General features: G+C 39.7%; 1 protein-coding gene across 28 annotated transcripts in view; it reads right to left on the minus strand.

Moving 5' to 3' along the window:
- RBMS1 (RNA binding motif single stranded interacting protein 1) overlaps nt 1–14,953 on the minus strand; it is a 219,968-nt gene that overhangs the window by 80,919 nt on the left and 124,096 nt on the right. For 15 of the 28 annotated variants that reach the window (XM_086355769.1, XM_086355699.1, XM_086355744.1 and 12 more), the window contains one exon: nt 14,655–14,830. In XM_086355769.1, the coding sequence (XP_086211895.1) occupies nt 14,655–14,830 (176 nt within the window). The remainder of the gene's footprint in view (nt 1–14,654; nt 14,831–14,953) is intronic. The other 13 variants (XM_086355792.1, XM_086355716.1, XM_086355749.1 and 10 more) reach the window with 1 other exon arrangement.

Raw genomic sequence — 14,953 nt, forward strand, 5'->3', positions numbered from 1 at the left:
TAAGCAAGTTGCTGAATGTTTTCTGTCTTCAAACATTAAAAAGAGGGACAATTAATTCAAGACCAAAGGGAATTCCAAGTGAGAATGGGTATAAGAAAAGTAGTTTAAAAAAGCCTTCCTTTTCCTTAAAGATGTCAATCAGATGAGGAGTTGTTGGGAATCAGGATTTTGAGTATTTGATGATTGTAATGTTTACTGACATCCAGGGAACAGTTGTGCACCCACTTATGCCTTTATAGGGCCAGAAAGAAGTTTTCCTTTCCAATGGAAATGCCACTGAATATTAAAAAATACCGAGCTTCCCAGGTGGCTCAGTGGTAAAGATCTTCCTGCCATTGCAAGAAACATGAGTTTAATCCCTGGAGGAGGAAATGGCAACCCATTCCAATATTTTTGCCTGAAAAACCCCATGGACAGAGGAGCCTGGCAGGCTGCAGTCCATGGGGTTGCAAAGAGCTGGACACAACTGAGCGACTGAGCATGCATGCATGTATTCAAAAATACCAGCATTCCCCAGACAGCCACTTTTGATAAGAACGATGTGGTACAGACTGACAAAAGACGACGACCCAGTAAAGTTCTATCTACTGTGAGGTTAAAAGGGGTAGTCAAATAGAGAGCATGAGAAACATTTATTTATATTTCTTTCCATAAAAGCTTGAGACTGCTGGCAGAAATGTAACCAACACCACAAGATAGAAATAGATACGTAGTTCAAGGTGAAGGGAAAATAAACCCAGGAGTAGAGTTATTACGCAGACATGCAAACCAGAAAATGAAGTCCCACAGAGCTGCCAAAAGCGGATGCAAATTTGGCCTAGAACTTCCTAGCAGTCAAAATAAGAAGGAAATATAACAATTATGAACCTAGTGTTCATTAGAGTAAAAGCAAGTCTAGGGCTCAGGAGAAGTTCTTTTTGTTCCAGCTCTGAAGCCAGAAGGAGCTTATTCCTGTGGGTCTTCCTGAGGCCACAAGTTAGGTGCAAAGCCAGATCGGGTGACCTCATGCCTGGTGGAATTGTGCCTTGCGGTGCCACAAGTGCCCTGGTGCCTTGTGGAATTCTACAAGGGCAAAGGCTTCTGTGGTTACTATAGCATACTCTCTGCTGACTTTGTAGCATCCACGGATAAAATCCACACTCCCTGGAACAGTGGTTATCAAGTTGGGTTCTAAAGACGTACTTTCAGAGTTCTACCAATTTTCTCTTGGAGTTCAATTCCCTAGTCTTCAAATACAAACAAAACAACAACCTTCCCCACCCCACCCCCCAAAAAAACCCAAACAGGAAACGCAAGCAAATGCATAGCACAGCACACTTTAACAGTGGTAACCATCCTCGTATTAAGTCTCTTTAAGGGCAGATGCTGGGTCAACGTGCGTCCTGCCATCTCTTCTCGGACATTTGAACTTCTTAAAAATGAGTCACTGATTAGCAAAGTTATAATTCTGTGTTGGTATTCTGGAAATTCAAGCCTGCGCATGTCCATTCATATAAAATTATACAAACAACCTACACATACATCACCTTCAAACAAATGACAGGCCAGGAGCAGGTACAACAAGTTGGTGTACGCCCTCATCATGACCTAATAGCCAGCTGTACATTAATAAGCTGCCTACCACGCTCACTGAATCACAAGGTAGTATCACTAAGACTGGTCCTAACTGTTGTCCCTGTTCTGACTTTTAGACCTACCATGAGGCATACTGATAGTTGTATTAGGATTCAATGTCAAAACAAAAAACTTTTTGGTTCTTTCTAGCTTTTTGGATCAGATTAATTCAAGATGATACTAAGAAGATAATATGAGAGCTTAGAAGACAGGTATCTCTGTAACTACTTATGGATTTAAGTATTTTCCCTAATACTATACTACTGAACTGGAAAACAGAAATAATCTAGACATTAAGTCGTTAATATTGTTCTGCAACTGTCAGAAGTCTCCATCTCAAATTTTTGAGTTCATCAAAACTGCCTCATGTCGCTTCCTAATGAACATCATAAATGCTACAAATTTGCATTTATAAAATATGCACTAAAAAGACTAGTGTGAAATATTTGTATCGGTAGTTCTGTTTCATATTTCATTTGACTGAAGAACTTTTCTACTAAAAAATTTCAAAATGACCTCTGGCTAGGGTAGTCCTATGACAGACAGGGAGATACTGATCCCATCCCCCCTCCTCCCAAGACTGGGTGGGGCCCCTCACTTTAAGCACTGAGCAGTCTTTAAATCTAATGACCTACCAGTCTAATCTAATCTGATACCAATATAATCTAACACAAACACCATCCTCTTCTGTGAGTGGTATGACAAGGTTGGGAAGCTCTCTGAAGAACAAAGAAATTACAAATCATGCTGGCAATTTTTCATAAATCTGATTTCTCCCAACAGCTTTTGACAAGAGCTGCAGTGGAAAGAACAAAGTTAAGTTCTTTGGCAAGAAATCGAAGAGCAGATATTTCATACTCAATGTAAGGGCAGAGATGAGGTTAGAGTTTCATTCACTCATGAAAAGTAAAGAGAGAAATCAAGGTAGGTGGGTGACTGGGGAGACAATGGGATGTATTCCCAGGCCTGCCACTTCCTTATTTTGATTCCAGAATGGTTACTTAACCTTCTCTGAACCTCAGCATTCTCAATTGTAATAGGAAGGGACTAAATCAGTAGCTTTTAACAGGGACTGAACATCAGAACCTCCTGAGAGCTTTACAAAATACATCATGTTAGCAATGATATTCATACATGCCAGGAAATGCGAGCATTCTATGTGTATTAACCCATTTAGTTCCCATAAGAACTCTGTTACAGGTACCATTACCCTGATTTTACAGGGGAGGAAACTGGCACCGAGAGGTTGAGAAATCTGCCCAGTCAAGTGGCAGAGATGGGTGGAAGGACCCCAAGCCAGTGCTCTTTAGTACAATTCCATGTTACACTGCCTCTCTCCATGTGTATCTCCGAATCTTCTGACTCAGACTCTACTGAAGGGCCTGCACATGCAAATTTTAATTCTGATGAGCTTCCTTGTTCACAGTCACTTGAACTAGAAGAGATGTAAAGTTCTGTGATTCAGCTTAGAGATGAAAAAGGTGACATGAACTTTTTAATTAAATAAATATTCAAATTCTTTGGCCTCAAAAATCTCAAAATTACATGGGTTTGGCTTTCAACAGCTACACTGTATGGTATCAAACAATAACAACAAAGATAATGAATAAAGAAATAGTAGGGGAAATTTAGGAAACAAAATGTTATCTAGCCAGTTGACAGATTGCACCAGGTTACTTAAGTTGATTGAGTAATGAAGCAAAACTCAAGCCTATATACATGGGCAGTAACAATATTTTCATAATTTTTGGCTTAGATTTGGGGGTGAAGATGAAACATTTTGGAAAAACCCTTGGAAAGGATCAGTGCTTCTCTCCAAATGGGCCAGGGTTCTCTTTGTTTCTAGGATCACAAATAACCACTTCTTTGTTCCATGTTTAAATAAACAATCCTTATGCTACCAGAAAAGAGGCATCTTTGGAAAAGATGGAACTCTGCATGTAAATGCTGATCCTTTAAATAATGTTGGTTTTTTTCACACAGGCTCCCTCACTGACAGCTGAGTAATAGAATCAGAAAGATGGTATGGCATAAAGAGAAAATGAGAAAGTCAAGTGATCCTGGTCCAAAAAGCCAGTTGAGCCTAGGACGTAGGTTTAAGCCAGGTCACTGAGGGTACAGATGGCGTCCCCTGGCACAGCCCTGAACTTGGTCAGGTTTGTTTGTGTTATGAATGTACTTCCTCTCTAATTCTAGATACCCCATTTAGGGAAACTTGTCCTCCTCTCCTCCCACTCAATCCCATGGCTCTCTTACAAAATCTCTTCTCAAAAGTCTCCAGTCTGAAGCCAAATGATCCTATCAAGGGAGTTGCATAGCTCGTTATTAAACAAAAAGCAACTTAAAAAAAAAAAAAAATTAAGTTCCTAAGACTGAACTATAAAAATTTACAAAAATAATGACGTTAGAGGAATATATATATCAATGGTGGCTATATAGATGGAAAGTTTCTAATATACAGTATTCCAGCTGACAAACAGGTATAATTACTAGTCACTCTTCTGCACTAAAGTTTCTTCAGTCTGGAATTGACGTATTATTTCTTTCCACTTAATAGCCACACCAAAAGCACACAAACTCATAAAGCAAACAGGTACTCAATTTGAAATTTCCTGAACGTAGATGAGAATTTGCAGGCAAGAATAAAAGTAAGTTCTTCCCCTTGATCCTTATATCTGTTAATGGCACCAAACTCCCAGTTTCCTAGACTCAAAATCTGACCTTCATCTGGAATCATCTTCCTCCTTGGATTTAGCCTCTTTTACACGACGTCAAGGGACAATCCTGAAGGTATCACCTACCTTCTCAGTGAAGTACAGGCCTTCTTTTGGGATTGAAGCCCTCCCATGACACGGTCCTGATGAAGACCAGACAAGGCAGAAGCCAGGCTTCAAACCTGGGCTTAAGCTGCTCACCCAGACTGAAGACTTAATCAAATGACAAGCTTTTTTTGATGCCTCCGTGCTAAGTCACTTCAATCATGTCCGACTCTTTGCAACCCCATGGACTGTAGCTTGACAGGCTCCTCTGTCCATGGGATTTTCCAGGCAAGAATACTGGAGTGGGCTGCCATACCCTCCTCCATGGGATCTTTCCCACCCGGGTTATCAAACCCACATCTCTTATGTCTCCTGCATTGACAGGTGGGTTCTTTACCACTACCACCATCCAAGGACACGCAATCACGCCCTAGCTTGTAAGCTCTGAGTACTTTCTATCTCTCACCTGATACACCACATTCTGGTCTATGGCTATGAGTGAAGTTTATTTTCTATGCAAGACAAGAACCTCCCTGAGGGTGGGAAATGTGTCTTATGCAGTGCGGGATCTGGCAAAATCAAAAAGCATGATGCTTAATAAATAATGGAATTCTCCACCCAATTCTACTTGTTTAATTTCTCCCCAGAAGAGGTTCGGTTTGTATTTTAATCCAGTTGATACTTGTAGTAAAGTTATAGTGCTATGTTTTGCCATTTTCTAAAGCACTGTTGTTTAGATTTGCTAGACGGGGATCCGTAAAAGAATGCTCTCTTCATATGCACTATGCCCCTCAGGCACCAAGCGAATGACAAACTGCATACCTTCTCTGTGCTGTGTCATCTTGGGCAGTTGCACACTATACAGCTAACTGGGGGCAGAGTTCTGTATAACTGGCTGCATTAAAAGGGATTACTGTGTGAGATGTCAGGAAAGATGAGTTCCTTCTCTATCCTCTCACCTTTGCCTTGAGCTTTTGATTCTACTAACCAGTCAACTGGACTTAAGGGAAGCTGATTTTTCTAACAAAATCTTGTTACATCTATCATGACTGAATTTCTCTCTTTCTGGATCTTTAGGAAATGAGTCTCTCTATAGTCTGTGGTAAACAGAGGACTGTGGGCACTGATGAGGGGAGGATGAAGACGATGAACTGGCATTCAGAGGACATTTGGGGAAATAGAAAGCACAGTGGTTCTGAGTATGGGCTCTGGGGTCAGACTGTCCAGGCCCACATCCCGGCTCCACCATCATCAGATGAATTATCCTTAGCAGTAAGAGAAGGAAATCTCTCTCAACTCCATCTTTATAATGAGGATGACAGTCAGATAGAGAAAGACAAATATCAGATGATCACTTATAAGTGGAATCTAAAAAAAAAAAAAATGATATAAAAGAATGTATTTACAAAACAGAAACAGACCCACAGACATAGAAAACAAGCTTATGGTTACCAAAGGGGAAAGTGAGGGCGAGGGATAAACTTGGGAATTTAGAATTGACAAGTACATCCTAACACATATAAAATGGATAAGCAAGGTCTTACTGCATTGTACAGGGAACTATTTCAGTATCTTGTAATAACCTATAATGGAAAAGAATCTGAAAAAGTACGATACACATTTAAATTTAAAATAATTTAAACATTAAAGTTTTATAAATGAAGAATTAATTTTAATCCATTAAAATTAATTTGTTAAAAATTAGTTGATAAAATAGGGACAACAGTACCGCTCATAATGTTGCTCTTAGGATTAAATAATGGAACACCTGGCGTGCTTACTGGCACAAAGGACATATCTGAAAAGGTTAGCTGTTGCGATTATTGAGGTGTTCACATATTACACAGAAATTGTTCACATATATTTATTATAAAATGCCGATGAGGAAAGATGAGGGAGAGGTAATAAATTTCTTATATTCATGGTAACCCAATAAGGAAATTCTAAGTCAAACTAAGCATAACGGCCAAATAAAGACTTAATGCTTTTATTCTTGATGACACTACCTTCACCTTTATATAATAATTAAACACTGCCGAGCTGCTGCCAGAGAAGATGCCACAGAAATGCAAGGTTCATACAGAGCAACAGGGAATGCGCAAACATACAGTAAACTCCATCTGCTCTTACAGAGAAGGAGAGGATGCTCTGGTAAAAATTCATGTGGCACGGCCTTCATCTTCAGGGCTGGCTTGCCAATTAACCTCTACTAAGGCTAACATTGAAACTGACTTGCCATTGGCATGTGCAGTATCTGGGTAATACAAGGGAGAAGGCTCTTAATTATGCCCAGGAACAATAAAAAGAAATCCTTAAGAAAAAGGCCATCTGACAATAAGGAGGGTTGGCTAGATCTCTACATATCCATGCCAACCAGCAGATATCACACAGAGGATAAATTAGAAAACAGACATAATTGAGATTTTTCTGTCAAAGTATCAAATGCACGTATATATCAGGTATAGGGCAATACCTAATGCTTGAGGTTTCAACTGCTTGTGGTGACACTGAAGGTCGCTGACCTGTCGTAATTTTCAATTTTGCTGTGCTATGTATTTGAATCCTGGGCACTCCTAGACAGAGGGAAGCGAGTCATGTTGCCAGTGAAGAAGCATAGCCCATGACCCAGGGTCCATATTTCAAGAGGGTTTTGCTCTAATTGTGGAGCAGCAACTCTCAAGAAGGGATTCAATATTGTGTTCACTTTTGAAAACTGCCCATTCCCTTTAAAAAAGCCAACTGACATTTCTAATGATAAAAGGGAAGAAAAGAGAGCTGTAGGAAAGAGATGGTTCTCTAATGGAAAGCAGGTATTTGTGGGGGATTTTTTTTTTTTTTTTGATGCTGAAATTATGTCTGTGAAATTCTGGGATTTCCAAAAGTCTTCAGATTATATCTTAGCGTATCAAAGATCTATTGTACATAAAGTATTTCTTAAAGTGCCAGAATTCTTTCATACCAAGAAGGAAAATGAAGCAATTAACATGAACAAGAAAAAGATTCTATATGCTTATCCAAGAGATGAATAGGAGATTTAGTTAAATACACACTGTTCCTCCTAAACTCTGAAATTGGCTGTGACTTCCATTTTTAGAAGAAAAGATCACAAGATGATATATATCTTGCTCAGTGTCTAAGGCATCGTGTTTTTCTCTTTGACTACACATACCCTTACTAGAATATGATCCATGAAGAAAGAGTTAAATTACAATTAGTGACTCAATATTTTGATGCAATAGATTGGCATGCCTTTTTAAAAGGGTGACATAAAGTCTGAAAAACACATCTTAGATCACATTTTTCAGAAAATGCTCAATTTTCTTGGTTTAAGTCCTCACTGAGTTATTATGTGTCATCCTCTTATGCTAGGAATAATAAAAGAAACCAAGTCCCAGAAAGTATTGCTGTTAGTATTTTGTTTTGAGAATCTTCTAGATCGATGAAGAAAGAATCATTGAGAGGATAAAAATCACCTGCGTAAAGAGCAAAAACAATTGGAACTTAAAAGAAACCCTATTATTTATTATATAAATAAAACCTGTATATGGGCAAGGAGCTACACAATAGCAACAGACAGAAAAAATGGCCTGTATTTTCTATGATTAACTGTGGCAAACATTATCTTAACTTGACTTTTGGGGAGAATTTTTTTTAAGTATGCCAGTCAATAACACTTTTTTTTAAGGCACACACTTAATGAGAGAAGAACTACTTTTTTTTTTTAATTACTCTATGTTCCTGTTAACTTTTCTTTTTCCGGCTGTCTTTCAAAGGAAAAGAAATAAAAAATTGCTAGACATAGTTTCAGTATCTTTGTAAAATACAATTTAAAAAAAAACCTAAAAATTCAAATGGCTTTGGACTACAATACAACTTCAATATTGAAATAAATTTCAATTATCCAAGATGCAGTCAATGCCAAAGAAAAAAATGACCTATGGGTCTTTTACTGTTGAGGCCTGTGAGTTAAATACACTATCACCACCACCAATACCACCACCACTGCCACAAAGTAGCTGACACTACTTCAACTTCCTAGAAACATCACTTGAAGGGTAAACTATGCTTCAAAGAGAGAGAGCAGCTTCTCACTTAACCCTGCTTCCAAAGCTCTGGGTTTGTAAGATTCACAAGGCTGACTTGAGAATGATACTGAATGTAGGCAATACAATCTTTTGGTCCATATCTTTGATGTCTGTACAGTTATCTGAATACTCCAGCATAAATCCATGTGAGGTGTGTGTGTTTCTTCTCTAAAGTAACTGTACTAATAGCCCAGGGTATGTTCAGGCTTCTTGGACTGAGTCATTTGGGGATGCCTGCATGGCCTTGGATCACCTGGCTTTAAATTTTCTCATCGATTTGAAAGTGAGTGAGAATCAGATCACTTTTGGGTGATTTTTCCTACTTCATCAGAGGATGTTTGTTTTGTTTCAATTTAAGGTCTTCCCATTTCACAGAGTAAATTTCAAAGGACTTCATATATACCTGGGGTTTCCTAATAGTGGGTCTGGTAGACCTATTGTTACTTTTAGAGTTTGACTTCATATTAGGGTTAAAAGTAGATCATTTAAGCATAAAAAACTAAACTTACCTTACTAGAAAACCTTCACTTCCAAACTTACCCTAAAAATAGCCTAATGATTTTGAAATAAAAGGGATGATCATTTTATTCTTGGATAGAGAAAAAAGAACATTTAGCTGATAGACTGTTTAAGAAATTTTAGTTACAGAAATAGATGGAAATGTATAAAGAATTGTTCCTTATTATTTCAAGTTCTCCATTTACCTAATAGTTGCCCTGACTTTTTCAGTCAGAACTTAAAATATTCTTTTAACATCAGTGTTCAACAAAAAAAAATTAGTGGTTTCAGGAGAGTAGTTTAGTGGGGGCTGTTTGTAGGTTGCATGAATGAATAAAAGTGTGGCCACATCTGGGAACACAGGGAGAGGCTGGAGTTTAGGGTGTGAGAGAGAATCAATGAGTGTTTATGCCCTTCATGTCTTCTCTCTCAGTTAAGTGCAACTCACATTTTCATTTTATTCAGAGCTAAAACCTCACAGTCATTTTAAATCCTGCTTCAGTCCCTGGGTTTCTATCTCTAGGGTGCCCCTCCCCTCCATCTTTCATTACAGCCCCAGATGAGGGTCGTGTTAACTTGACTTACGACAGCCCCCTTCTCCAAGCCAACCTGTTGACTTTTGGCATAATTACCATTTTGAGAAAGAGAGAAAAAGGAAACACAGATTTGTGTTTCTCTTTCACTCCAAGAGCCAGCTTCTCCTCTGTAACTAAAGAATAAACTCCAAAAGTTTTAGCTTATTATTCAGTGCTAACAATATGCTACCAACCTGCTTCTCTTTGCTCTACACCCACTCTCTCCACTCCGGACACCAGAAGCCCTGGTAACAAACAACTGCTACATGACAGTTATGCACCAAGAAGTGCTCTTTGTGTTTTCTTAAACATCCAAGCATGCTCACATCTCCTGGGTCCTCTCAGAGGCCTGGAGGACACTATTATTTCCATCCTGCATGAAATCTTCCTTCTTTCTGGTTTAGCATCATCTCCTCCCTGGAAGCAACCCCAATTCCCTGGCACTGGGGTTAATGAAACCATCTCTGACTCCTCCCAGAACACTGCACTGATTATAACATTTACTTTATTCTGTCTCAAATTAGGGCTGGCTGTTTATGTCTGCCTCTGTTGATCTGTCCTGCTTTTTCCGCTTTGCCTTTTTAAGAGTTGTATTGTATTCAAAAGAATAAGGAAAATTTGCAGAGAAGAGAAAACAAAGGGCTAGGAAATGAAAATATACTGGGTATTACAACCAGGGAATCACACTTCAAAAATATTTCCTTTTAATTAGTACTAGGCTATAATGTTATAAGCTAAATTTAATTTCCCATTTATATAAAAATCATGCTTTATTTCACTGTGAAATGAATTAGTTATCTGTTGAATGAAAGGGGGGAAAAAAACACAACTGGTTGACCAAGGACTGGTTTGGGAATGAGAGCAAGGTTATAGAAGGTAGGAAGAGTAGAAACATCTCATTTTGTTTTAATACCAGTACACTGTTTTTCCTTTGGCTCAGCTGGTAAAGAATCTGCCTGCAGTGCAGGAGACCTCGGTTCAATCCCTGGGTCAGGAAAATTCCCTGGAGAAGGAAATGGCAACCCACTCCAGTAGCCTGGGAAATCCCATAGACAAAGAAGCCTGGTGGGCTATAGCCCGTGGGGTCACAAGAGTCAGACACGACTCAGCAACTAAACCACTACCTCCATGAAGCTGTTGATACACTGAGTTATGCAGACCCTTCCATGTGATGTCAATACCACAGTAATGTCTAGCCTCAGCCAACAGAGACCCACATATCTGCCCCCACTGCAAACCAGGAAGAACTATGTACCAAACCTTGTACCAAATATTGTTTCTAAATCTTCAGAAAAAAATAGTTTGGACACAATAAAGGACTTCACATCATTATGACAAGGAATAAATCACCGATGAGTGGCAGAGAATGAAACTAGTGTTTAGTGTTTACTTTCCCCTCCCCCGGCTCCCCCAAAAAGCTCCAGGGAGAGAAGGCTGGTGGTTTTTGTCAATGCAGCCTATGGGCATTTTCTCAAATGCCCTGGCTTTCTCAGCCTTCAGGATCAGAATCTGGTATTTTCTTCTTACTTTAAGATGTAGAACTATATGTAATTAAAAAGTATTCCAGCAGTTGGGATTGTGAGGAGCAAAGGCTCAGTCATGGGGAGACAAATATTTGTTCAATTACAAATGAGTTTTGATGGTCCTAGAATGTGGACCAGTTCCTTTGCTTATATTACTCGATCTAGTTCTAATCACCACCTCATATGATATAAGCATCATTTGACCCATTATACAGGCTACTGACAGAATGAGGTACTTGCTTAGTTAGCACTGTAGTAGGTACTCTGGGGTACCAAAAATTTGCCACCTCGACTACCATGATTTTATACTGTAGGTAAGAAAGTCATGAAGATGATATGCTGTCAGCTAGGGCTGCTGAGCTGCCTTCATCAAATGCTCTTAGAAAATGGACCTACTCTTACTCCGAGTCACCTGACCACCATCGCCACTGTCACATCCCTGCCTGGTCCTTGAGGCCAGTCTCCTTCAAGGAACCTAAACTGGTGGCCCTCCAGCATGAGCCCCCTTCCTCTTAGCCATGCAGACCTTCTCTTTACGCTGTCCTGAGTCCCTCTGTAACTTGGAAAGAGGCTGCTTTTCCACTGTGATCTTTGTGTTGACATCTACTTTTTCACCATCATTTTTTCTAACATTATAGCATCTGTATATTCTACTCCAAACACAGCATTTTAAAAATACTTTTGGTTTCTCTCTCTGGTTTTCACAACCCTCATGTCATTCTTGCCTTTAGGTTCCATGCATTGTTTGTACATTATTGAGTCCCTATTACAAATGTTCTTAGGCATCTTTTTCATTTATCTGTCAGATAATCCTCTAAAACGTACAAGTCCTCTAGAGATTCAAATTATTTGTTTCTATTGTTGCCCCTCCTACAATTCAGCTCATCAGGTCAATTTGTAAATTACAGTGCTAAATTTTTATTTCTTATTTTTTCTTTTTTAGAGCTATGAGATAATGTAGCTATGAGATAGGTAGCTAAAAGAGCTATGAGATATCTTATAGCTCATATCTTGTATCTCAAAATGAGCTATGAGATAGGTAGCTAAAAGATAGCTATCTATCTTTTCTGAGAAGCTCCTGAAACTTTTCTAAAAACTCTCTAATTACATCCACTGGGTTTTTTAAGCTCTAGGATGAGTCACTTTCCCATAAGAGTTCTTGTCACTTCCATGTCGCCAACTAGCTATTCTTTATTGGAAACAATCAACTCCAGAACAGGAATGCCCTTTTTTGCTCTCTCTCTACATTCTGAGACACAAAATTGTCAACAAGACAAATCTGGTACTTATTAGATGCTCTGTGTTAAATGGAATGAAGCTCTCAACAGATATTGACATAAGACTTCTCTATTACTGTGTGTCTTGCCTCTGTATAATACATAAAGAAAACTATCACTGGAGCTAACTATCAAACTTGGGGTTTTGCAAATGATAGGAGAAAGTAAGTGGCAAACTGTTATTGCTGCTATCAATAACAGCAAAGAGACTGATGTGTACACATGCTGAGAAAATCCACATTCGTCAAAGAGGATGAATTATCTAGGACAGATGATCAAATGCTCTTCTGCTGCATCTGGGACACGATTTAACTCAGTTAAAAAAACAAAAAAAAAAACAACCAAAAAACTTCCAGTTTAATTTTTTGAATACAGATTTACTGTACATAAAACATGGTATTACTCTATTATGGCTGTTCAATTCTATCTTCTTTGTGTTAAAACTCACCTTACGTGCTTCCAAACTAGCTGAAGGAAAAATTTGTCTTCTGAAATCTTTCCCCCTTCTCTTAGACCTCAAACATGTGAGGCTTATCTTCATTCTACTGTTCCCTATGAAGTTGTATTTTTAGCTCCTTAGACCTTATGGTGCTCTGCTGCTGCTAAGTCGCTTCAGTCGTGTCCGACTCTGTGCGATCGCATAGACGGCAGCCCACGAGGCTCCCCCGTCCCTGGGATTCTCCAGGCAAGAACACTGGAGTGGGCTGCCATCTCCTTCTCCAATGCATGAAAGTGAAAAGTGAAAGTGAAGTCGCTCAGTCGTGTCCGACTCTGCGATCCCATGGACTGCAGCCCACTAGGTTCCTCCATCCATGGGATTTTCCAGGCAAAAGTACTGGAGTGGGGTGCCATCGCCTTCTCCTTATGGTGCTCTATCTACCTGTAATTATGCTGCAAAATCATAGGAAGATGCTGGTAAAGGCCAGCAGCAGACAAGATAGCAAAAGGCCTATTTGTGGTCTTGAACAGCTGCAAAAGGGCAGGGCGCGCCTGGCAGAGTTCCTTCTGACTCTGGTCAGCAGGACAAACCCCAAGAGCTGGACTTGCTTTCAAAGTCATCCTGAGCACAGGACATTATTTCACTGCCCTGGAAGCAAAGGCTGCAGTCCAAGTCCAAAGGAGCTGATGAGAACAATAACATGGGAAAGGCCCAGGGAGGGTGCTAAGGGCGACGGCCGTCAAAAAGGCTCTCTGGATCCTGACAGGTCATCTCTCACCGTCTCACACTCCTGTCTAGAAACACCACAGAGCAAAACCACCACTCTTGATGGAAAGCCAGATGTTACTTTTAGTTCCGGTTTGGAAACGCTGCCCAAGTAAGTTTTAAGATTTTTTTTTTTTTCTTAAAGCAAGAAGTAATAAATTTATATTTTACCCAGGGTAACGGAAATCAGATGCTGTTAATCAAATGTTTAGAAATGGAAATACTTTTCAGGGAACAGGAAACATTCTTTAGTGGATATCCTTTTCCACAGTTACATAAAATTCCATTTGTGAAGGACCACGATCGTCTTTGGGTAAATAAAAGATGCTGCTGCATGTGTAGGATTTTCTAGCTTAAAGTGATTAGCGGATTTTAGTCTTTACACAGTGATCCTTCCAATGTACAGGGCTTCTGGCTCCTTGGTTTAAATTAGGGCTTTCTTACTTAGTGAGTTAATGCAACTGCAGCCAAGTAGCGTACTTCTATTCCTTTCCTCGACAGCATTAGCATAGAATGCACGTTTCCTTTGGAACAAAGTGATACACACGTGTACATCTCTTCCCAGGACACAACAAGGGTGGCAGCAAGAAGAGGAATAGGAACCTGAGGAATAAGAACGTTCAGAGCCGAGGGTGAGCAACTCGAACCACAAAACTACAGGTGTGAGTGAAGGCAGATCGCCGCTGCCCCACTGGAAGGAAGTTTATACACATTTAGAGTTAGGTTAGATGGGAACTACCTTTCTGACAAACAGTAACAACAGAAGTTTCTCTTAAGGATGAGACCTATTGGCCCCCAGACGAGCTTCCACAAAAACAAAAGCACTCCTCAAAAGGAACCAGCCGTGTTTTTACATAATTCATATTCTCCTTCTCATGTGCCAACAAAGGCAAATTCTACTGAGAAAATGCTCCAATTTATTTTGTTATATAGGCACCCTGTTGATGTTAATGCTGACTGAGAAAGTGTCCAAGGACTCAAAACTTAGAAACCCTGTCAACTGTGACCATAATGAGGAGTCACAGATTTGTACTAAACCTCTCTTAAAACACAATTTATATCACTCAGTAATATGATCAAGGAGGTATTGAGGAGCTAAAAACAAGAACCTCTACTTACGGCTGACACAGCTTCACCAGGTCCTGGTCTGTGGTGTTGGGAGGCAGTCCCCGGATATAGAGGTTCGTTTTGCTCAGCTGATCCCATCCTGAGTTGCTACTGCTACTGCTGTTGTTATTACTGCTGGTGGTGCTGGGGCTGGGAGGGGCCATAGGATGGGCTGGGACCAGAGACTGCTGGAAAACAAAGACCACAGCGTTAGAATGCTCCATGGAACCTGTATTCAGCACCATTCAGAGGTTGCATGATCTGCAAACCAAGATAAATATACAGATTATCTTCAGCTACTTTACTACATA

This window comes from Bos grunniens, chromosome 2 (genome assembly GCF_055505025.1).
Source record: "Bos grunniens cultivar Pamir isolate PY7600 chromosome 2, Bosgru_T2T1.0, whole genome shotgun sequence".
Taxonomy (NCBI): domain Eukaryota; kingdom Metazoa; phylum Chordata; class Mammalia; order Artiodactyla; family Bovidae; genus Bos; species Bos grunniens.